The 22,848-nt window shown below is 46.5% G+C and overlaps 1 protein-coding gene across 4 annotated transcripts; it reads right to left on the bottom strand.

The window, feature by feature from the left end:
* Positions 1-1,365: 1,365 nt before the first annotated feature.
* On the bottom strand, positions 1,366-21,020 carry ZNF333 (zinc finger protein 333). Of its 4 annotated transcripts, none has more exons than XM_039878916.1 (12): positions 20,904-21,020; positions 17,823-17,866; positions 16,645-16,768; positions 16,135-16,230; positions 14,676-14,758; positions 11,501-11,617; positions 10,307-10,394; positions 6,190-6,269; positions 5,425-5,551; positions 4,871-4,966; positions 4,233-4,309; positions 1,366-3,733 (listed from the first exon to the last, which is right to left on the bottom strand). In XM_039878916.1, exons 2-12 carry the CDS (start codon positions 17,859-17,861, stop codon positions 2,636-2,638), a joined length of 2,025 nt encoding a protein of 674 aa, XP_039734850.1. In that variant the 5' UTR covers positions 17,862-17,866; positions 20,904-21,020; the 3' UTR covers positions 1,366-2,635. The 4 variants fall into 4 exon arrangements, with proteins under 4 accessions (XP_039734850.1, XP_039734852.1, XP_039734853.1 ...); XM_039878919.1 differs by having other exon boundaries at positions 2,636-3,733; positions 20,872-21,000; XM_039878917.1 differs by lacking the exon at positions 20,904-21,020 and adding an exon at positions 20,725-20,839 and having other exon boundaries at positions 2,636-3,733.
* Positions 21,021-22,848: the final 1,828 nt, after the last annotated feature.

Below are 22,848 nucleotides of genomic sequence, written 5' to 3'. Positions count from 1 at the left end.
AGCTCAAGTCACAGGCAACCAACTAGCCTGAAATCTAAGAGAGGTGGACAGAAGCACTGGTTCACCTATAGCACTAGGTAAGACAGCAGCACTACCAAGACAAGAGGGTAAAGATTTCTGCTAAAATTTCCAACCAGTTGCTGAAGCCCAAGTGTGGGCCGGTATGCGGGTAGAGAATTAGAGCCTCAGACACAAGGTAAGTTCTCACCTGCTTGCAGGCTCTTCTTAGACCACCACTAGGTCCTCCTGAAGAAGACCAGTGGGAGAAAGCTTCCTTCCTCATCAGATCCATAAGTTCATCAAGTACATGTTCTATCTTCCAAGTTACCACAGATAATTTTGCCTATGGTTGCCCTACCACAGAGCCCTTTCCTAACCTCTCATTAGTTTCTTCACCATATTTCCAGCCACTAAGTTTCTTCACCTCTTTTCAACTGCTTTCTTGCTGCCGAGTTCCAAAGCCAAAGCCACATTTTAAGCTTTTGTTACAGCAGCATCCTCTTTCTGATCCTAACTTCTGTGTCGGTTATATATTCCTGCATAACCACCTCATGTGCTCATAATTCTGAGTCAACAATTTGAGCTGAACTCAGCTGGGTGATTCTGATGGTCTCACCTAGGGTCACTCATGGGACTTCAGTCACCTGGTCACTTGCCTGGAACCAGATGGTCTAAGGTGGCCTCACTCACGTCTGGCGTTTCGTGCTGACCATCAATTAGGCCCTCTCTCCATGTAGCCTCTCATCCTAGAGAAGGCTGACCCAGGCTTCTTCACACTTTGCTCTCAAGATTCTAACTACAGCTAAAAGAGGACAAACCTCAACGTATGTTTTTCAAGCCTCTGCTTCCATCATGTTGGGTAATGTTCCATCGGCCAAAAATAACAAGTTATGTGATCAAGCTCATTGTCAAGGGGTAGAGAAATAAACTCCACCTCCTGATAAGAGGAGCAGAAAAGTCACACTGAAAGGAGATGTACATAGAGGGATGGGATAAATTGTGGAAACCATCTACTAGATCATTATTCGCCAAAAAAATGCAAAGTAGGATACAAGAAACCACTTACCCACTAATATAACTAAAATTAAATTGACTGACAGGAGCACATGTCGTCAAGAATATATAACAAATGAAACTTTCATTCACTGATGATGGAAGGTAAATTGTTTCAACCACTTTGGAAAACTGTTTGGCAATATGTACTGAAGCTAAAGATAAGCCTACCCATTACCCAGCAGTTCCTCTCCTAGGTTTATACCCAAGAGAAATGAGAACATATGTCCACAATAAGATTTGCACAAGATACACAGCAGCTTCATTCATAACAGCAAAACCTGGAAAGAACCCACATGTCCATAAACAACAGAATTTTTCAATTCTGGTATATTAAGATGATGAAATATTACACAACAATTTAAAAAAAAAACTACTGATAATACGACAGAGATAAACTTCATGGACATTATATTAAGTGAAAAAACACATAATAAATAAGAGAGCAGCCATGTGGTTTCGTTTCCATGAGCAGGAAAAACAAATCTGTGGTGACAGAAGTCAGAATACTCATTATCTCAAGGGATGGGGCTGACTAGGTAGGGCCCAAGGGAACCTTTTGTGAGACAAAATATTTTATATCTTGATGTGGGTGTATAAACATACAGAAAATCCATCAAGGTTTGCACTAAAATTTATGAACTTTTACATAAGTTATACTTCAGTGAAAAGAATTTTAAAACACAATAGCAGAACCCTGTGAGAACAGGTAAAAACCAGAAGTACATCTTTCTTGTGTAACAAGACCTTGAGAAATAAACAGTCCAGGGCTGGTGCAGATACAAAGATACCAAGTGGGGAACCAGAATGGTTGTGACTTCTGGCCGCATTCCCTTTAGCCTATAGTTTTTACCCCCATGGTCACAAGATAGCTCTTCTAGCACTGGACATTGTGTCTGCTTGTACAAAGGCCAAGTAGGGAAATCTGGCTAAATAAACCATCCTTTCCAACATCTTTCCCAGGAGTCACACTCAGCGATTTCTCCTATTGACCAGAACTAGGGGACATGGCCTCCCCTAACTACAAGAAGGCTTGGGAGATAGAAGTTTTTAATAGTGCACATTACCAACCTGAGAAACCCAAGGTTCTCTTATAAGGAAAAAGGGGCACTTTTGGTAGGCAACTAGCAGGATGCACCATACGAAACCTAAAAGCAAATCCCAAAAAACACCAATTATTCAATAACACAAAGACCACATACTCGGCTCGCAATGTAATTAAACTAGAAACTAGCATTAAAAGGTAACTAAAAATGCCCAGATACATGCAAGAACTTTCCAGAATGACAGAAATGTTCCATATCTTGAATGAAGTGTTGGTTACATATATGTATACATCTGTCAGACTCAACCAATTCATAAGATTTGTGTATTCCACTATAATTATACCTCTATAAAAACATGACCATGTGCAGTTATTTAAAAAATAATTCTAGATAAGTCGCGTGTCAAAGATTTAGTAATGACGGAAACTAAGACAATATTTAGAATGAAAATAAAGTGAAATTATACTTCAAAACATGTGATGTACTTAAACAAGACGATTACAGGCCCGAATGTTCATATTTTTACAAACTTAAAGTTAATTGGCAAGGGGCCCACCATAAGAATTAGACACTGATAAAGGCAGGCCGCCATTCCTAACGTTTTCTCTCCTGGTGTGACTCCTTTTATGCACAGTAAGGGAAGAGCTGTGCCTAAAGGCTTTCTCACACTGATTACATTCATAGGGTTTCCCTGCAGTGTGGGTTCTGACATGTACAATAAGGTGTGAAGACTGACCAAAGGCTCGCCCACATTCCTGACACGCATAAGGCTTCTTGCCACTGTGGGTCCTCGCATGTTTCCTGAGGGATGAGGGCTCACTAAAGGCTCGCCCACATTCCTGGCATGCAAAGGGCTTCTCCCCAGTGTGGGTTCGCATGTGACTCTTGAGGGTTGAGAGACGACTCAACACCTGACCACAAGTACTGCACTCATAAAGTTTCTCCCCTGTGTGGATCCTCTTATGCACGTTTAGGTGGGTGCTCGTCCGAAAGGGTTTCCCACACTGGTTACATTCGTACGGTTTCTCTCTGGTGTGAGTTCGCAAATGTGTCTTCAGTGATGAGTGTTCCCTGAAGGCTTTCCCACACTGACTGCATTCAAACGGCTTCTCTCCAGTGTGAGTTCTCACATGACTCCTCAGAGAGGACGGCTGATTAAAAGCTTTCCCACAGTCCTTACATTCGTAGGGCTTCTCGCCTGTGTGGTTTCTCTGGTGCAAAATCAGGTTAAAGTTCCTCGTGAAGGTTTTCCCACACTGACTACATTCAAAGGGTTTCTCTCCTGTGTGAGTTCTCATATGGCGTCGCAGATTTGAGGAGTACTTGAAGGTGTGCCTACATTCTTGACACTCAAAGCACTTCTCTGAGGTATGGGTCTTCTCGTGCCTGATAAGGTCAGAACTGTATCTGAAGGATTTTTCACATTTGCTACATGCATAGGTTTTATCCCCACTACGAATCTTCTCATGCACTATCAGGTGAGTGGTCTGGAACAAGGATTTCCCACTCTCTTGGCATTCACAGGGGTTGCCTCCAACATGAATTCTCTCGTACTGAAACAGTTGTTTGATGCTGTTAAAGGGTTTCCCCAATTCATTATATTTGTAGAGTTTTTCTCCCATCGGAGGTTGTTCCTGTCAATTGAGGAAAATGTGAAGACCAAAGATTGTATTACATTCATAGACATTCTCCCCCAACTGAATTGTGTGTAGGATCAAGACATTTCTATAACCAAAGCTTTTATCATTTTTGTATGTCTGTACCATTTCCATCCCTAAGTTCTGTCCAGTAGATGCACTGCCATAAAGAGGTATCATTTTCATACTTTCGAGGGGCTTCTTAGATGAAGACTTTTTCTGAATTGAGGCTAAACTAAGTTTTAAATGCAGTATCTGTTTCACATTTACAAACATGGTTAGTTGTGAGAACTCTGTGAAGATGCGTCTTAATCTGCATTTCAAGTTTTCGCCCACTTCATGACATTCACAGACTGTCTCTCAAGAAACCACTTTCTCCTGGGTGAGATCCCTTTGCCTTAAATCTCCTTCTGGTCTCTTGTGCTTTTTTCCTACTCAACAGCAACCCAGACTTTTCCTACTATAGAGGATCAAGAATAATCCTTGTGTACCTTACCCTTTTCATGACAGTGGATGGCATCTCTGCAAAAATATCTTGGTTAAGAACCGCTTGCTGGGGTTGAAGTTGAGGTTCTGAAATGAATTAAGGGGGAAAAAATTAAGTGTACAGAGAAGGAAAATGTAGGATTCGAGGTGACCAAAAAAAGCAAGCTAGGCACGTGCGGATTTTTTTAAGTACTTACCTTAAATATGAGAAAAAATTGTGAAAAGGAGGGATGTATCAAAGAGTAAAGGAAAATTTTAAGGCATTTGGCTATCTGAGGAGTTATGTAATCACAGGAACAAAGGATAGAAATAGTACAATTAATAAGAAAGGATTCTATGGAGAGAAGGACTAATACTGAGAGAAAGTATTAACAAGAACCTACAGTGAAGAGGAAGTGGATGAAATATATACATGGAAATGCTAAACGTGAAGAGGAGGTCGGATAAATCGTTCTATGAAACCAAAGTAAAGTATCAGAGATAAACAGGAAAGAGAAAAAGGAAAGAAGATAGAACTCACTAAGGGAGCCCACGAAACAGCCTTCTCCGTCAAAGGCGTAAAAAGTGTTTCCCTTACTGACGCTTTCCAAATCTAACATTCGTCTTACTGATCAGAGTTGGTGCTCCCCTGCTCTACCGGGTACTCACCTGGATGGGCTCCTGGGAAGGTCCCTCTCTCGGTGGTCCACAGCTCTTCTCTTTGCTCCAAACAGGAAAAGGTACTAGGTTTGCATAGTTGATCTCCTGTTTGTGGGGAAGGACGCATGGCGTAGGCAGATTGTGCCACCATGAAACCGGAGCAGACATTCTGAAGTCTTTAGGGGCATTGGATGAGAGTAGCAAAATGAGTGTACCTAAATTTTGACGGGCATGGCAGGGCTCTTTCATTAAGGAACCAAAGTGCAAGCTACCTCACAGGGTCCCAGAGGACACTGGGACATTCCAGTCCCCAAAACCGAGGGCCTAGCTCAGGGACACAGTTGAGAAGCCCAGAAGCAGTGGGCAGATCTTCATTTCCATGGGGAAGCCACCAGAGTCAACACCATGAGTAGAATCTGTCTGTCTTTCTCAGCTCAGTTTCCAAACGAGCACAGTTCCGGGAACCCATACTTGCTGCACACGTGTGCGGATCAAGCAAAGGTAGAGAGTACTGAGGGAGATGAGAAGGGGAAGGTGTATGACATGGGTAAGGCCGACCTTACCCACAGAGGCCAGGTTCCTGTAGTTCTCCAGCATCACATCTCTGTACAGGCTTTTCTGGGCAGAGTCTAGAAACATCCATTCTTCTGGGGTAAAAAGCACAGCCACATCTGCGAAGGTGACTGGTTCCTAAAATGCACACCGATCCCAGCTCAGCCAGGGGCCACCCCTGCCAATACGCAAGAGGACACAGGGCTGGCAGGCCTGGAGACCAGAGACCTTGTGCAGACGGGGCTCCGAGGTATCTCAGAATCTGCCCCTTGGCCCAGGCTCCAGAATTAGAACTCTCCTCTCTACTCCTCCCTCCCTGAGGGATAGCATCCAGACGCATGGCGTCAAAGGACCTCAACTTCATGGCAGGACTTAGCTACTGATAACTAGCTAGGAAGCCCTCGAAGTTTTACTCCACTCCAGCCCCAGGGTCCAGCAGACCTGAGCAGGCAAGAGAGAAATATTAAGTGTAGAGAATTAAGTATGTCCCATGTGACTCTGCTGTACACTATGAGATGAGGACAGTTCATATCCTTGCTTTGTTTTCCCTCCTGCCACTACACTCAGCAGAACATGATACTCAACAGCCGGCGAAGGTCTGACTGAGGGGGTGGAGCTGTTCGTTGCCTGAACTGTCCCCTACCCAGTGCAAGAGGCCTAGTACTTGGATGGCTGGATGCCTGGAGACCAGCCCTGTGGGGTCGAGAAGCTCCACACCATGGAAAGAAAACAAGGGGCAAAGCAAAAAAGAAGAGCAAGAAGGATTTCTTACTTACCTGTGCACAGGTGGTCAGCACCCCAGGATCTTCCTCTACGCTCTTCTCTTGGAGCCACACAGGGTCCTGAGCAGGCAGAGCTAGACGAGAGGGGAGCCATAAGGCCCAGTGAGCACCTTCACAGGACCAAGGGCTGCCCACTCTGATTGAGTGCCCACATGTGTGCACACACGCACGTGCATACTCTCAGGGACACCCCCAGCCTCCTTCTCGGTCTCTTATAGAAGCTCCTCTTCCTTTTAGGCCTCTGGCTGGCATCCCCATGTCATACACCTTCCCCTTCTCATCTCCCTCAGTACTCTCTACCTTTGCTGGCAACCCACTCCTCTGGGTTTCAATCCCCACCACCACCAAATCCCCAGGCTCACTTCTGACATCCAGACTCAGATACCCAACCATCAGTTCTAAATCTCCATTTACCTACCTGAGGGAACACGAAGAGAATATCCAGAATGAGCTAAGGTCAGGCCTGCCGCTCCAGCAGGAAGAGGACACAGCCTCAAGCCACAGAGAATTATTCTCAGGCCTTAGACCTGTCCTGCTGGGTTTTGAATATGCTTGGGACCCATGATCTCTTTTCTCTCCCTTTGGGAATGGAAATGTCTGTCCTATGCCTATACCACCATTGTATTCTGGAAGCAGAATTCTTGTTTTCTGGTTTCACAGGTTCAAAGATGGAGAAGAATTTTGTCCCCAGGATGGACAACACTCCCAGTGTCACCCATACCTGATTTGGATGATTTACATGATGAAATTTGAGATTTTTTGAGCTGAGATTTTGGACTTTGAGTTGATGCTGGAATGCGTGAAGAGTTTTGAGATGTTGGGATCATATGAATGTATTTCGCAAGTGGGGAGGAAAAATTGGGTGGGGGGGCACAGGGCAAACTGTTATGGGTTGAACTGTGTTCCCCAAAATAAGAGGAAGTCCTAACCCCCTATACCTCAGAATGTGACCTCATTTGGAAATAAGGTTTTTGCAGTTGTACCCAGTTAAGATGAAGTTACGGTGGAATAGAACAGGCCCTTAATCCAATATGGCTGGTGTCATAAAAAGAGATGAGACACAGAAACAAGGACACATGAGGAGAAAAGGCCATGTGACAATTCAGGGAGAGACTAGAGCGATGCATCTACAAGCCAAGGAACACCAAGGATGTCAGCACCCACCAGGAGCCAGGAGAGAGGTAGGAAGGACCCTACCCTACAGATTTCACAGGAAGCATGGCTCTGCCGCCACCTTGATTTCAGAATTCTGGCCTCAAAACTGTGAGACGGAAATTTTTGTTTCATCCCTCCCCTCACCAAAAAAATGAGCTCAGCACCTTCTTCACAAAGCCTATTCTTCCAGAGTCTCTGATCTCAGGAAGTGACATCCCTACCTCAGGTGAAAAATCTCACCCTGGCACACTATAGACTCCAACAATTAATCCAAAAAAACAAGTCAATGGTGACATCTCTATACGAGCACCCATTTCTCCCCCTCCCCCACCACACCTACCCCACTCCCGAAATTCCCTCCTAACCTTAACCCTGCTATCACTAATATCACATCACACTTTTCTCTTTTTTGGATCCACTTAAATGTCACTCCCTCATGACTTAGATGTCACTGCCCCATCTCCCATACCATGCCTGCCACATAAATGCTCTGGATTGTCTGGTAAATGAATGTATGCACAACTCACCAAATTGTCTCAGCCTGACTTCTTGCATGTCTTATGATGTTCCATGCTTCCCCAGCATGCAGACGAGAGTTAACACAGCAGGCCTGACTGTGCTACTCAGCAAGGTCTGCTGGCAAGGCTGGACCTTGGCTGGGGTCTGAGAACTTGGATTTCAAGAGGGCTCCCCCCACCCTAACTGCTAAGAGGGGCTCACTCTACTTAACCTATTTGTACAAACCATGTGGTTTGTCCTGAACGCCTGCTTTCCTTCTGGATGTCTGGAATGCAGGTATGTGCTGGGCAGAGGGTGCTGGGCAGAGGGTGCCTACATGCCCAGCTCCGAGTGTAAACCCTGGGTGCTGAGTCTCTAATAGCCTCCCTGGCAGACAACACTTCACACACGTTATCTCCCAGCTCGCTGTGGGGAATTAAGTGCGTCCCACGTGACCCCGCTGGGAGAGGAGTCTGGGTGCTTGCACCTGGTGCCCTCCAGATTTCATCCCACACGCCTTTCCCTTGGCTGATTTTGCTATTTCTCCTTTCCCTGTAATAAACCATGGCCACCCATACAACTGTTTGCTGAGTCCTATGAAGCCTCCCCGCAAGTCATCAAACCTGGGGGGTCTTAGGGACTCCTGCCACACCGACTCCACACTCACCCCAAGTCTAGGCCGCCACCATTCCACTCCTAACTGCCTTCATCCACCACGCGCATCCTCCCTGAAGTCCATCTTCCTCCCAGGTGCTGGTGGGTTCTGTTAGAACCACACTACAGGTGTACAGCACCCCTCACCTACGTGTGTCCCTGGCTCCCGGGAGCCTTACGGGATGGGCCAGGGTTCTTTTCTCCATGCTTCTAGGCCGTGAACTATCTAGAGCCCACTCGATCTCCGGTCAGCTTACACCACCGTCCACATCGCTCTGCTTCCCTTCCCACAGCCTTCTATGGCCCTGGGCTCACTGGGCTCTCCCCGACTGGAGATTTCACTGATGTTATTCCTAGGCCTGAATGTTCACTCCAAACCTTCTCCAAAAGGCCTAACATCTGGCCAAGCTAAAGGGCAGATCTAATTAAGATCTAATCCAGTGACTGCCCCCCAGGGGATATGTTGCAATGCCTAGTGTCTTAGTTGGCTCAGGGTGCCATAACAAAATACCATAGACTAGGGGGCATAAACTAAAGAAACCTATTTTTCACAGTTCTGGAGGCTGGAAGCTGTAAACCAAATTGTGTCCCTCCAAAAATTCCTACACTTAAGTCCTAACCCCCAGTATCTCAGACTTAACTGTAATTGGACACGGGGTCTTTAAAGAGGTAATTAAATTAAAATGAGGTCAGCAGGGTGGACCCTCATCCAGTATGACTGGTGTCCTTAGAAGAAAAGGAGATTTGGACATAGACACACACAGAAGAAAAACAAAGGAAGATGAAAGCCATCTACAAGCCATGCACAGGTGCCTGGAAGAGATCACGGCCCTCAGGAGACACAGAACCCACCAACATCCTGATCCCAGACTCCAGGCCTCCAGAACTGTGAGAAAACACATTTCTGCTGTTTAAGCCACCCAGTCTGTGGTGCTTTGTTATGGCAGTCCCAGCAAACTAACACAAGGGAGGTGCTACTCATATCCAGTGGATGAAAGCTTGTGATGCTGCTAACACCCTACAACACACAGGACAGCCCCAGCGTCAGCGGTGCTACAGTTGAGAAACCTTAATCTAAGCTTAAACTTCCCAGAACTCCTCTCTACCCACAAGATAAAGTCTTCATGTTACATGCTCCCACTGCATGCTGGTCTTCATTTGAAAATCTGACTGCCCCGCCAGACTGCGAGCTCCACAGGGGAGGGGGGCAACGCCCACCGTACCACGGGGGGGCGGGGGGCGGGGGACAGTCACGGAGCACTTCAAGGCAGAGCCTGGCTCAGAGGACTCACCAAAACACATACAGAAGAGCAATACATAAGAATCCATTTCTGTCAATGATATAATACAGATTCCAAATGCAAGACTGAACGTTATTATTAAGAAAAGAAGTTTATTATTCCTACTAGAAGGCAAGCTGAAAGGAAAAAACGGCCTTGCAATTAAACCTGTTACTTGTCCTCCAGAATTAATTTTTCCTCCTACTTCTCAGAAAATGTGGCTTTTAACTTCATTTTTTTAAAAAAAAGCTCAGTTAAAACACATGCCATTTATAGTCAATTCAATTGTAATCGTCAACATTGCCATAACTGAGTAGATCTTAAGCTCCCCCAGGGAAACCTGGCCTTTGAGGACTGTGAAAGTGCCCTTCCCCTTGAATACGTAAATAATAAGAGAGGATTTTATGTATTCTCTCCTGATAGTGCAGGGCAATGACTGTAGTCAGAGGAAATGAAGGTGGGAGATGCAAGTTTCCACAGGATAGGAGACCTCCTGGCTGCCATTCCACCCGACACTCACTCACCAGAACCCCCGGTCACCCATGGGTCAGGGAGGCCCAACTCAGGTTCCGGCGTGGTCACCCTCTGAATCCGCACAGCCACCTTCAGCCCCTGGATAGAGTGACAAGGACAGATCAGAGGCACACAACGGTCAATGCAATCCACTCCACCTGCTCACTCTGGCTGAATTTGCCTGACTAGCCCTGCTTTGGGGAACATACTGATAAATGGAGGGACGATGCCATCTACCTGCCCAAATTTACCCATTTCCTCAAGACAAGGCTAATCACTGTGACAGAACTGCAACTGCAAGACGGGATGGAGACAGGGGTCCCGGGCGGGGTAGGCCTCCTCTGAGCAGCCTCCAGCAGAAGGGGAAACGCTGGAGCAAAGCAGGCAGTGGGTGCCGGCTGCCTGAGGGGCAGAGGGGGATGCAGAGGCAGACCCGTGCGATGAGGGGAGTTCGGAAGTTATTTCCAAAGGAAGCCCCATTGTGGGAGACAGGATGTGAATGCTCCTCCATGGGTGGCTGCCCCCTTGGAGAAGGCGTCTGACCTGCCCTGCACTCCTAAGGCAGGCCTCTGGCCTCTGTGTCCAGGGTGGGCCCAGTGGAAGCAAAAGCCTGTCAGGAGCAGTACCCGGTGGTTCAGAACTAATGGTGGCTCTAGACAGAGTGGTGGCAGCGGGGACAGGAGGAGCGGTCAGACGTAGGTTATCATTTGGCAGGACTTAGTGGTGGATGAGAAGTAAATGAGGCAGGTCCCTCGGGGCAGGTGATGGGCCCCTTCTCCTCAGGGTAGGGCTCAAAGCACACCTTGAAGTGACCCTCTCTGATACTCTGTCCCCAGCCTGGATACTCCTCACCCAGCCCTCGGGTCACAGGAAACACTCATCCCTGCAGGTTTCCTGGCCATGCATGGGGTGGGAGTGAGGGTGGAAGGATCAGAGGAAAAAAGGCTGGGCCAGGAGGGGCAGGGCCAGGGCCTGGGTACTGGCCTCTGTCAACTGCCACCTTCGCTATTTACCCTCAATGCAGAAACGCTAGGGCCAGAAACACTAAAGCCAGGAGCTAAGCCTAGGCCTCCAGCTGTTCCCAGTTCCCAGCAGGGGGCCCTAGATTCCTCCCTCTCCTTCTGTCTCCTCATTCATGGAAATCTCACACCCCAACCTCACTGGCTAGGACTGGGGCCCTGCAGCAAACCACCGCCCAGGCTTACTGTGTATCCAGAAGGCCAAGGCAACTCCAGAAGAGCTGGCCGGTCCTCTGAAGATGAAGATATCCCCCTCTCTCCCATCATGGGCCTGATCTGTGTCTGCAGGTCCAGCCCCAGCCCCTAGGTAAAGATGTGGGGGATGCTGAGCGGGACAGAGGTGGCACTGAGGCTGTTCTCGGCCTCAGAGACCCTCAGTTTGGGGGTAGTGCTGTCAGTAGTTGGGGCACACAGGTCTGGCAGTTTCAGACCTGGTGACTCCCTTATTCCACTGAGAGCACTATCCACCACCGAGGGTCTCATAGGAGGGACAAACCTGACCCCCTTCCGGTTCCAGGGGGACCTGTCTGGAGAATAGGCCATGAGCGCCCAGAGGCATTGCAGGACGTTTGACCACAGAAAGGTTGGGAACCCCTGGCTCTGAATATGAACATTAGTCTGTGTTTTCTTAGATTCTGCACTTGTCTATTTGGAATCCGTTAATCACAAAACCAAACTATTGGCCACCATTGTTTACTGCCACCCAGAACCCACTCTGAACCATCTCCTTGGCTACCTCTCACATAAACCAATACTCTCCTGTCCTAAATCACCCAGGCCAGGTACCAGACAACCAGGCAGAGCCCCTGTGCCCAAGGGCCCCCACAATTATTCAAACTCGCCCATCCTCTTTATCTTGCCCTCTGCAAACCCCAAAAAAAGCTCTAACCTAGTCTCTTTCTCACTCCTTTCTGCCTGACCGACCCTGACGCTTCCCCTGTGTGACCCCAAGTGCCACAGCAAGCCTTCTCCTCTCAAGAAATATAAGTTAAAAAAATGTTCTTTCTGCGGCACTGGCCTCTCCATGTCATCAGTCTCCTCCATAAATTAAAACCTCATGAGTATTATTTTGAGACAAAACGTCTTCGTTGAATTAATTTCGACACAGATCATTCCTCTTGAAAAAAGGGTTTTAGGAGTTTAGCCTATTTGTTCAACACATACTTTCTGAGCACCGCTAGTACCGACACTGTGGGTCTAGCAGAGAATGACAAAGGTGAAACCCCAGCCTCCAGGAGCTGGGTGCTGAGGGAGAGGCAACGCAGGGAGGCTGAGCCTGGAGACGCCCCTCCCTCAGTCTCCTCTGGGCCTCTTCTAAGAGCAATTCTCAGCTCTCTCTGTGCCTGCCCCTTCCCTGGCCTGGCTGACCATGAGGAGGATGCGACAGGGCCTTGGTCTGTCCCTGACCGCCAGCACTTACTCCCACATGACAAGGAGGCCTCAGAACTGCCATAAGGAACCTCGGTGTTTGGGACAAAACTCAGTGACACCTGGAATAGCCCTAAAGGGCTAACTAAAGGGTCAATACCATCAACCAAGTGGCGGATCATGTGACCTCAGGCAGTAGATCCTGGTGGCTAAGACGGTGATTTAGGGAGTTAAGCCTGGATTCGACTCCCAACTCCAAATCCAGCTCTACCACTTTGTGAGCTGTGTGCCTTCAGAGGTGAAATGCTCGATTTCTCTACACGTGTCTGAAGTGGACCTCCTCTGCCCACTCAGAACATTCTATGACTGCCTGTGTCCTGGGGCTCGAATGCAGCTGGAGAGACCACTCCTCTCCCACACCTGGTGCTCACTGCTGAGCCGGAGCGGGGTGCTGTGGAAGATGCTGGAGCCCCATACTGAAAGAGCCGCAGAAACTGGAAAGACCCTGTCCCTCAAGGCTCATCCTCCCTGCTCCCTCCCATGGTCCATCTGCTGATCAAAACAGGGGACAGTGGGGGCCTGGAGATGCCTTCGCACCTAGCTGTTCATTCCCTCATTCGACCAGCACCAACCGAGGGCTCTATAGTGACACACGGAATGCTCTGTAACAGGGCTACCGCACCCGCCACGTCAGATGAGGCCCCTGCAATCCTGCAGCTCCGATAACACATGTGCAGGTCTCGGGGTCTCGAAAACCACACATCCTTTCCCAAGCAGCTACTAGGGGGACATCCTCTACCTAAACCAGAGAGTCAATTGAGGACAACGGGCACCGGGAGGAGGAAGGTCTCAGCTGCCCTAGGGTCTGTTGCCAGCCATGAAAAGGCAAGGGTTTTGGCTGTGCAGGGCTGAGGTTCCCCTGCTCAGGACAAAGGAACATAACAGAGGTCTCCACAATGTGGGCTGCACCCCCCAACTAGGCCAGCATTTCTGATGTTCTGAGGTCGACACCATCATGACAGGGGTAGAGGGGCACAAAGTGAGGGAGCCCAGAGATCCCAGTGGCTCTGGGACAACCGGGCCCAGCCCAGGGGTGAAGCCGGGCTCTGTGTGTTCCTCTGTCCAAACCCTAACCCTCAAAATCCCCAAAATGGGAACTCAAACCTTGGAAGCTCCTGTAGCTGGGGAGGCGGGAACTGAGGGCCAAAGCAGGAGCAGATGGGCTCTTTGTGTCTAGCCTCATGCATTGTAATGTGTGAGCTGGTTCTGAAGGCTGTCCCCGCTTGAAAAGGACTTCTTTCCAGTCTAGGGTCTCGACTTGTCTCCTAAGCGGAAGCAATCCGACAACTTTCCCATTTTCTTAATAATCAAAGTGGCCCTCTCCCCTGTGGCTTCAAGTTCAGGTTATGGTTCCTCCAAAGCCTTTACCGCCACAGTTAAAACATCAAGTGCCTTCTCTCCAAGCAGTTTGCTCCTGAAAAGAGGCAAGTGATGACGAAAAGCTCACTGACATCCGTGCCATGCCCAGGGATGCTCCCGTCAGAGGCACGTTTTCGGCATTTTCAGAGGTATGCCCTGTTCATACAGGTCGAGTTCTTCGAGAACACTGTGGGCCCCACAACCAGGCTTTCTCACATTCTTAACTTTCCTGGGGTTTGCCTAACAGACGGCATGTTTCTCAAGATTGTTGCAGAATAAATCACATTTCGCACAGTCGATGTCTGCCTCACAATGTCGGAAATGCTTACTTGGGGGAACCTTCTAGGAAGAAAGTCTGGAGCAACAGGCAGAGTTTACCCAAATTAATGAGTCACAGACTATGTAAATAGTCACACTCAGTTACAATTACTGTGTCCCCTCGGACACTGGGGTGATGCCCTTGAAGAATACCCTGGCTCAAATGTCTCCCTGGCCCTGGGGTGCATTTGCAATCACATATTCCTCAACTTCTCCAATGAGAGCAAACTGAAGGATCACCCACCCTGAATCTTACCATTTGCAAATCATGGGATGAATTTTCCTCCAAAATATCCTGCAGAGGAGTAGACTCTTCGGGTTTAGGTTGCGATTCCCAGTCTAAAGTGAATTGAAGGAAGAAAAAAAACTTCTTTCAGAAAAAAATAGTGGTGTGAAATCGACGCAAAAAATAAGTTTTTAGGGAACGCAGTCAACGGTGATGTAATGGCTACATGTGAGACAGAGAGAAACAGCAATCAGGGGGATCATTTCATAAATCGTATAAATGTCTAACCAATGTACCGTATACTTGAAACTAAAAATAAAATAAAATTTTTAAAAATAGGCTTTTTGTAAAAAAATCACTGATCCTAAACTAAGGAAGGTACTAAAAGAGAAGACAGCATCAGTGAGCAAAATAAAACTCTAAACAGTACGGCTGGGTATGGAAGTGACAGGAAGGAGAAACGAGAGGCTATTTTTCTGAGAAGATTCTGTGAGGAGTGAGACTGATGTTGCCAGAAAGAGTGTTATCAGAGAAACGAGTAAGAAGCAGTTAGACAAAGAACACACACAGAACTATTCAACTTAAAGAGGAATTGGATAATCTGTGTGGTTACGGATGTGGAGAAATCAGAACCCTCATCTACCACTTGTGGGAACATAAAATGCTGCACCTGTTTTTAGAAAGCAATTTGGCAATTCCTCAAAAAGTTAAACACAGGGTTACGATATGTACCAGCAACTCCACTCCTAAGTATATACCCAAGAGAACTGAAAACATATCCACATAAAATATTGTATGTGAATGTTCACAACAGCACTATTCACAATCGCCAAAAAGTAGAAACAACCAAAATGTCCATCAATAGAGGAATAAACAAAATGTGGTCCATCCACACAATGGAATATTACTTGACTTTAAAAAATGAAGCACTGACAAACGCTACAACATAGATGAACCTCAAAATCATTATGCCGAGTGAAAGCTCACAGATAGCAAAGGTCACTTGTTGTTTGTGTTCATCTATATGAAATATGCAGAACAGGCAAATCCATGGAGACAGAAAGCGGATTAATGGTTGCCAGGGGCTGGGGGAGATGGGGTGGGGAGTGACTGCTAACGGGCACAGGGTTTACCCGAGGTGATGGAAATGTCCTGGAGTTAGAGAATGGTGACAGTTGCACAATTTTGTAAATATACAAAAAGCCAATGGATTACACCCTTTCAAAGGTTAAATTTTATGGTATGTGACTCAGTTTTTTCAAAAAAGAGAAATTGGAACATATCTTTTTCTGAGACTAAAGGTTAAGTATGAGAGCTAGAACGTGAAAACAGTAGAAAAGCTAAGACAACTCACCTGAGAAACTGCACCCCAAAGAGCCTTATTTCCCTTCAGAATAAAGGGTCTGTAAAAACACTCTCAGCCTGACACTTCCCAGCACACGGCCCTCATGGGGTGGGTCCCAAGATCCCAGTGCCCCCTCATACTCACCCACACCCATGGCACAGAGAATGCCTTGTCCTGCGGTACTCAGCTCTCCTCTTGGCCCCACGTGGGAGACAAGCTTGGGTTTGCACGGTGGAACCCCTGCCCATAAAGAAAGACACATGTGCCGAGGGAGGGAGGGCTTTCCCTGCAGCCACCCAGCTTCCACCCAGACTTATGCTCATGACGTTGAAGTGAGTACAATGGTAGCAAAGTGATCATGCTTCAATTTCTAATAAACTCAGTGAAGCGCTTTTACAGGGGCCCAAACCACAAACACCCTCCTCTCTGCCCCACGGGGCTGAGGTTATCTAAACCCTGAAGTTCAATGCCAAGGTCAATAAGACCCGTGCAGGTCCTGACTATGGAGTCAATGCAAGGGACAGAGCTCTATCCTATGGAAACCTGTGAACCATCAACCCCACCAAGCCTACACCGCATTTCCGTGGTCACGTGGCAGACGCTTAAGCACGTGGCACCTGCATACGGGAAGGGCTGGAGTGGTGCCAGCCTTACCCCTGGGAGCCAGGGTACTGCAGTTGTCCAGTATTCCGTATCTGCACAGGTTCCTCCGTGCACCATCCAGCAATGCCCACTCCTGGACAAGCCCCACTGCCACATCTTCGAAGGTGACTGATTCCTAAAACAGCACACGTATTCTAGCTCAGCAAGGACCACCCCCACCACTCTGCAGAATGACCACTGGCAAAGGGAAACCCAGTGCAAGAACATTCAGACAGGGAGCTCTCCCCACTCCAGGGCTCCGCAAAGCCTGCCCACCTACCACTTGTTTTTGTAAACAAAGTTTTACTGGCACACAGCCACGCCCATTTGTGTACCTATCTCCATGGCTGTTTTTGTGTTGCAAAGGCAGAACTGGGCAGTTGCTGCAGTAGAGATCACATGGACTGCCAAGCCAAAAATATTTAACATTTGGATAAATCGAAAGCATAAGTTTTGGCTCTCCATCACTTCGCGAACCAATGAGGGCAGAGTCTGTATTTCTCAGCTTAGAGTTTTTCCTAAACTCCTTATTTAAGGCACCAAAAGTTTAGGTTTGATCATTTAACTCTCATGCCGTCCTGAGGTCCCAAGACTTACATAAGCATGCAATAATCTTTTATGTCTGTTAGAAGAGGACTTCCGTTGCATCTGAAAACTTGTATGGCCTTGTAATTTCAGAATTCTCTAGAGCAGCGCTGTGCCATGGAGTTCCCTAAGATGACGGGAATGTCTTGTCTGCACTCGCCAAAGGGCAGCCACCACACATGTGGCCACTGAGCACTTAAGAAATGTGGCTCGGGTAGCTGAAACTAAATTTTTTATTTTATTGGATTTTAATTAATTCAAATTTGAATTTCCACAGCCACATGTGTTTATGGTAGGTCTCACAAGGGGGAGCAAGGACGGCCCTGGAGGAGTTCTGCTGCCAGCTCCAAATGAGCCCCTCTCTGCAGTCAGACTCCAGAATTAGGCAGAGCCCCGAAGTCGCTGTGGGGACCCCTCCTCCCAAGCCAGTTCCCTCCAGAGGTCATGCACTAAAAGAGGTCGCCAGGTCCCCGAAAGCAGAGCAGAAGATGCTCCACACTTCCCCTCCCCTTTCTTCCTCAGCTGATGGTGAGAGGAGAAGGGACAGGGCCCAGGGAACATAATTATCCCCACCACCACCACGACTCCCCCAACCCCTAGCTCACCCTGACACCGGGTCCAGGGTTTAATGTCTCAGTAGGCATCCTCCCTGCAATAAAAGACAGACCAAGTATAAGAAGGTGTGAGGGTGAAAGCAGAGCACCAAACAAGGGTTTGATCCAGGTATCTCATTTCTGTGGGCCACCATCAGGGTGGCTGAGAAAAAAATCCTCACAGGGAATTTATCTCAATAAGCAGCATGCAGTCCCACGCATCTTTCACACCATGGTACCGGACCATTTCTACTACCTCTCTCACCTAATAAAAAGATCATTTCTCCTTACAGTCCCTCAAAATACCTATAACACCCTCTACTTTTCCTCCATTGCCCTTACCAAGTTGTGATTTTGATATTTATTTGTTTAGGTGACTTTGCCGCTCTCTTCCACCATGATGCAAACTAAGTATAGGCCTGTGTCCACTTTTTTCAGGACCCAAAATCCTGCCACCAGCACAGCGCAAAATGCATATTAAGTACTTTATATATTAGAGGTTGGCAAACTTTTTTCTGTAAAAGGCCATATAGTAAATATTTTAGAATTTATGGGCCATATAGACTCTATGTCAACTATTTAACTTTGGCTGTAGTGCGCAAAAACAGCCACAGAGAATACATAAAAAAAATGTGTTCCAATAAACATGTTCCCAACAGAAACCGCACAGAGTCAGATTAGGCCAACAGGCCATAGTTTGCCAATACCTGCTCTCTATATCATGTAGGAGAAAGAATGAATCAATCACCGTATTCTCTCAGTTCTACCTCCTACACGGGTCTCAAACATTGCATCTTTTCCAATTCCACAATCACCCTAAAGACCCAACTACCACCCATACAATAGAATATTACGCAGCCACTAAAAAGAATGAATGGAGGTATACCAGATGCCTTAGACAGATGTCCATGAGATACCATTTGGTGAGAAGACATAGATACAGAAAAGTGTATAAATGACAGAGTTCCCCGTGTGAATGCACATGCGTATCTATGTCTATAAGTGTATATGTCTGATTAGGATTATATATATATATACAGGAGGAAAAATGTGGACTAATATATACTAGGCTGTTAACACTGGTTCTGGGAGCTAATCCATGAGTTGAAAAAATAAAGGGAGAAAAAGATTCCAATAATTTAAACAAAACCATGTATATGATGGTATTAATACATTTATACATAATTATGTCTGTGAGTTGTTAAAAAATAATAATGATTTAGAAATAAACAAAAAAAGACCTAACTACCATCATCTGAGTCCTGAATTTATCCAAGTTCCTAGGTATGTGGACTCTGCATTCATTCTTGCCTATTCCAAACTCCATGCTCCATCCAGGAGCTGGTATCTAAATCACGAACAAAATCGCATCACTCCCCTACTTAAAACTCAGATTCAGTGGCTTTACAACAACTTTAGAACGACGTCCAAAGTTTATCATAACTTTCAGGCTGTGCCCTCCTCTCTAACCTGGCTCATCCACTCCACACTTTATTTCCTCCACTTTACCTCTCCCTGTCTTTCCTCTGCTTCTAGAACCCTTTTGTACTACTGCTTGAAGGATTATGCATCTGGAATGTTCTCTCAAATCTCCTCCCCACTCCTACTCCACTGCCGACCCCTTGTCTAGCTGTGCAGCTACATACAACTCATCTTTTAGGTTCAAATGTTTGTCCCTTTTCAGATATTTTTCCTGACCTCCTCCCCAAGTTCTCCTGGTTCCATGTTTCCATATCACCCTTGCCATGTTTAATTTAAAATCTGTCCTCTCAGAAAAAATAAAACCTCCACAGAGACGAGCATTGTGTCCACATTAGCAGCAATGCATTGTGTCCACATTAGCAGCCCTGTACAGGGCTCCGTCCATCCAGGGCACCTCCGATGAAATGTGCCAAACTATCAACCCTCCCCAAGAACAGTTGTACAGCTAGCCTAAGAAGGCACATGCTTACACGCACAACCACACAAACACCACAAAAGTCAACATAAAAGTGACTTAAAATGCCTGTTCATATAACATAATCCACAACAGATTTCAGATGCCTTTAAGAAATGTTAATTCTAAAAGGGCAAGGTGAGACATTATTCCTTTTGAAAACAAACATCTCACTTGTAAAATTGAAATCTGATGTTTAATTTTCCTCCAGAATTTTTTCATTTCTCAGTAGAGTGAACTTTAACCTCATTTAAAAAAAGAAGATCTCATTTATGGCCAATTCTGTGTCAATTTCCAGTAGTAATAAGGCTATGTCATCTTTTTCCTAGAGTCCCATATTTTGAAGCTTTGTGGTGATTTACAGGCTGTGGTAATGGAGCCCACGTGAAACGAACTGAGTAGTTTTACTTTTCCTTGATGAAGACTTGGGACTTAACTGAGCCTTTCTTAAGACACTCTCACCTAACAGTGTGAAAAAAAAAAAAAAAACGATATATAAAATTAAAGGCTTTTTTTAAAATAAAGAAGAGAAGGAAAAGAAAAAGGCAACGAAAGCTAACAGGTCTTAAGCTTAGGATCTGCAAATCGTCAGTCACCAAAAAAAAAAAACAAAGCCCTCCTGTCATCTAATTCATTCCTTGATAGAGTGCATTTTTTAAATTTACTTGACAAGTCATTCAAACCAATTTGCACATGTAGACTCAGACCTAACTTTCCAATTGCAGAACTCGATAACATGAAATACCAAACTAAATAAAACGTGAGCTGCTTATAAAGTTATCTTGCACGAAGGCGACAGGGTCGGGCCCCACAAGTCCGGAGGGGGCAGAGGAAGAGAGTGGGGGAGGGGGCGGGGGATGGAGGCAGAGGCTGGGGCTGGCCGGCGTCACCATTCCTCAACTGCAAGACCTGGATTGTACTTCGTGATTTTCCTTCCGGTAGATGAATGATAGTCCCGTCTGCCCGGAGGGGGGTTACCTGAAGGCGAGAACCCCGCCGGGGAGGTGAGGTGCGGCTGCGGGGCCAAGGTGTGCCTGCCGCATCCGGCACGGAGCCACCGCGGGGAGGAAGCAACTCGACGGGGCAGGCTATCCTAGGCAGTCGGCCCCTCCCTACCCTCCTTACCCTCCCCGCCCTCTCCAGGGGCCGAACCGGACCTGCAGACCCGCGAGAGATACTCCCTCTGCCGCACGCCGCGGGGCGCTTGGACTACTGCCCCTACAGCCGCCGCCTCCGCCGCCGCTGCTGCCACCGCCTCCGCTCACTTCCGCTTCCGGTCTCTGGGACGCCAAGGGCGGAAGTGGTCGGGTTCCGCTTCTCCCGGTCGGGGAAATTTTAGGCAGTGACTGAAAGGTTGACTCCCACATCCAGCCTAGAAGGAGGAATTCTAGTTCCCTTCCCTGAGGGTTAGGCTTTGGGGTTGGGGGGAGGGACCTACAAGAGAGTGGTTGGGGGTGATTCTGCCAGGCTGCAGCAGGTCGAGGCTTAGGTCCAATGAGCGAGAATTAGGGTGGGTCCTGGGCTTGGTTGGGGGGATGGGGTGGGGCCTCGCTGGCTCGTCGGGACCTCAGAATTTAACTCTCATTCCCCTTCTCTTTCTTCCACGTTTCTCCTTTGGTTTAATCAATTTCTCTACAAAACCATGTCTTAGGTAAGATTTATTTTTCAGTCGATGATTTCTTTTAGAAGTAGGATTATATTCAGTCATGCGCGGCATAAGGACGCGTCAGTCAAAGAAGGACCTAGTGTACCATGGTGGTCTCACAAGATTGTAATGGACCCGTAAAATTCCTATGGCTTGTGATGTAGTAGCAGTCCTAGTGTTGTAGAACAATACATTACTCAAATACTATTGTGTTACAATTGGCTACAGCAGTCGGTACAGTAACATGCTGTACAGGTTTATAGCCTGGAAGCAATCTGCTATACCATATATAGCCTAGATGTGTAGTAGGCTATACCATCTAGATTTGTGCAAGTGCACTCTATGATGGCCCCTAACACGCATTTCTCAGAAGGTATCCACATCGTTAAGCAGAGCATGACTGTATCTCATTTCATCCTCAGCTTGCCTTTCTCACTAAAAATAAGATGTGAAAAGTCAATTCAAGGCAGTAGATAGGAAATCTGACTCTTCTTAAAATTTATTTGTTATGTAATATAGATAATACATGCAGGAAAAGTTCAAATGGGGGTCTCACTCCATCCCTAAGTTTATCTTTCCAGAAACAACCACTATAACCTGTTCCCTGTTGTTTATATATCAAGCACATGCATATTATTTCTTCTAATAAATATCCGTACATTATCGATTGATTGCTACATTCTAGGTGCTAAGGTTACAAAGCCCATTCTTGCAAGAAGGGAGATGGGTGACAGAGATGAGGTTGACCCATTCCACATAGTTGCATGTAACATATTAACAGAATCCTTATTTTTTTAAAAACTGACAGAGATAGGAAGAGATCAAAAAAATTGGCATAATTGGTTGAAAGTAGATCTTGAAGGATGAATATCAAGTCATGAAGAATGGTTAGTTCGGTGGGTAAGAAACATTGCAAGTTGAGGGTATTGTGTGAACAAAAACACAGAGGCATGGAGGGAGCACATATTGTGGAAATAGATAAATAGATCAAAGAAACAAAACCACTCAAAAGCAAATTCCAGCATGTATGAACAACCAGGATGTTACAGGTAGTATTTCAAGTCAATGGGGAAAGGAAGCTGTTAGAACAATTGGCTAAAGGATTAAGTTGTTAGATCCCTATTTCACATCATTCACAAAAATAATTCAAAAATTTAATTCCAAATGGATCAACACAACAAAGAACTTTAAGTTATTAGAAGAAAAAACAAGTATTCCTAACAAATTTTGCTTTATGTTTTTCAAAGGTATGGTAGTAGTTGCATAGCACAATGGTTAAGAGTCCTGGGTTTTGGTACTTACCACTCAGTAACTGTCACCTATCTAACTTCTTTGTGAGTCAGTTTCCTAAACTGTAGAACGGGAGCAATAATGAGATTGTGCTTAAGATTGGATGATATAATGCTTGTACGCAAAGCGCTTACCATGGTGCCTGACGTGTAATAAGTGCTCAGTAA

Source organism: Pteropus medius, unplaced genomic scaffold (genome assembly GCF_902729225.1).
Source record: "Pteropus medius unplaced genomic scaffold, Ma_sr-lr_union100, whole genome shotgun sequence".
NCBI lineage: Eukaryota > Metazoa > Chordata > Mammalia > Chiroptera > Pteropodidae > Pteropus > Pteropus medius.
The sequence above is the reverse complement of the archived record's forward strand: the minus strand, read 5'-3'. Positions and strand labels throughout refer to the sequence as shown.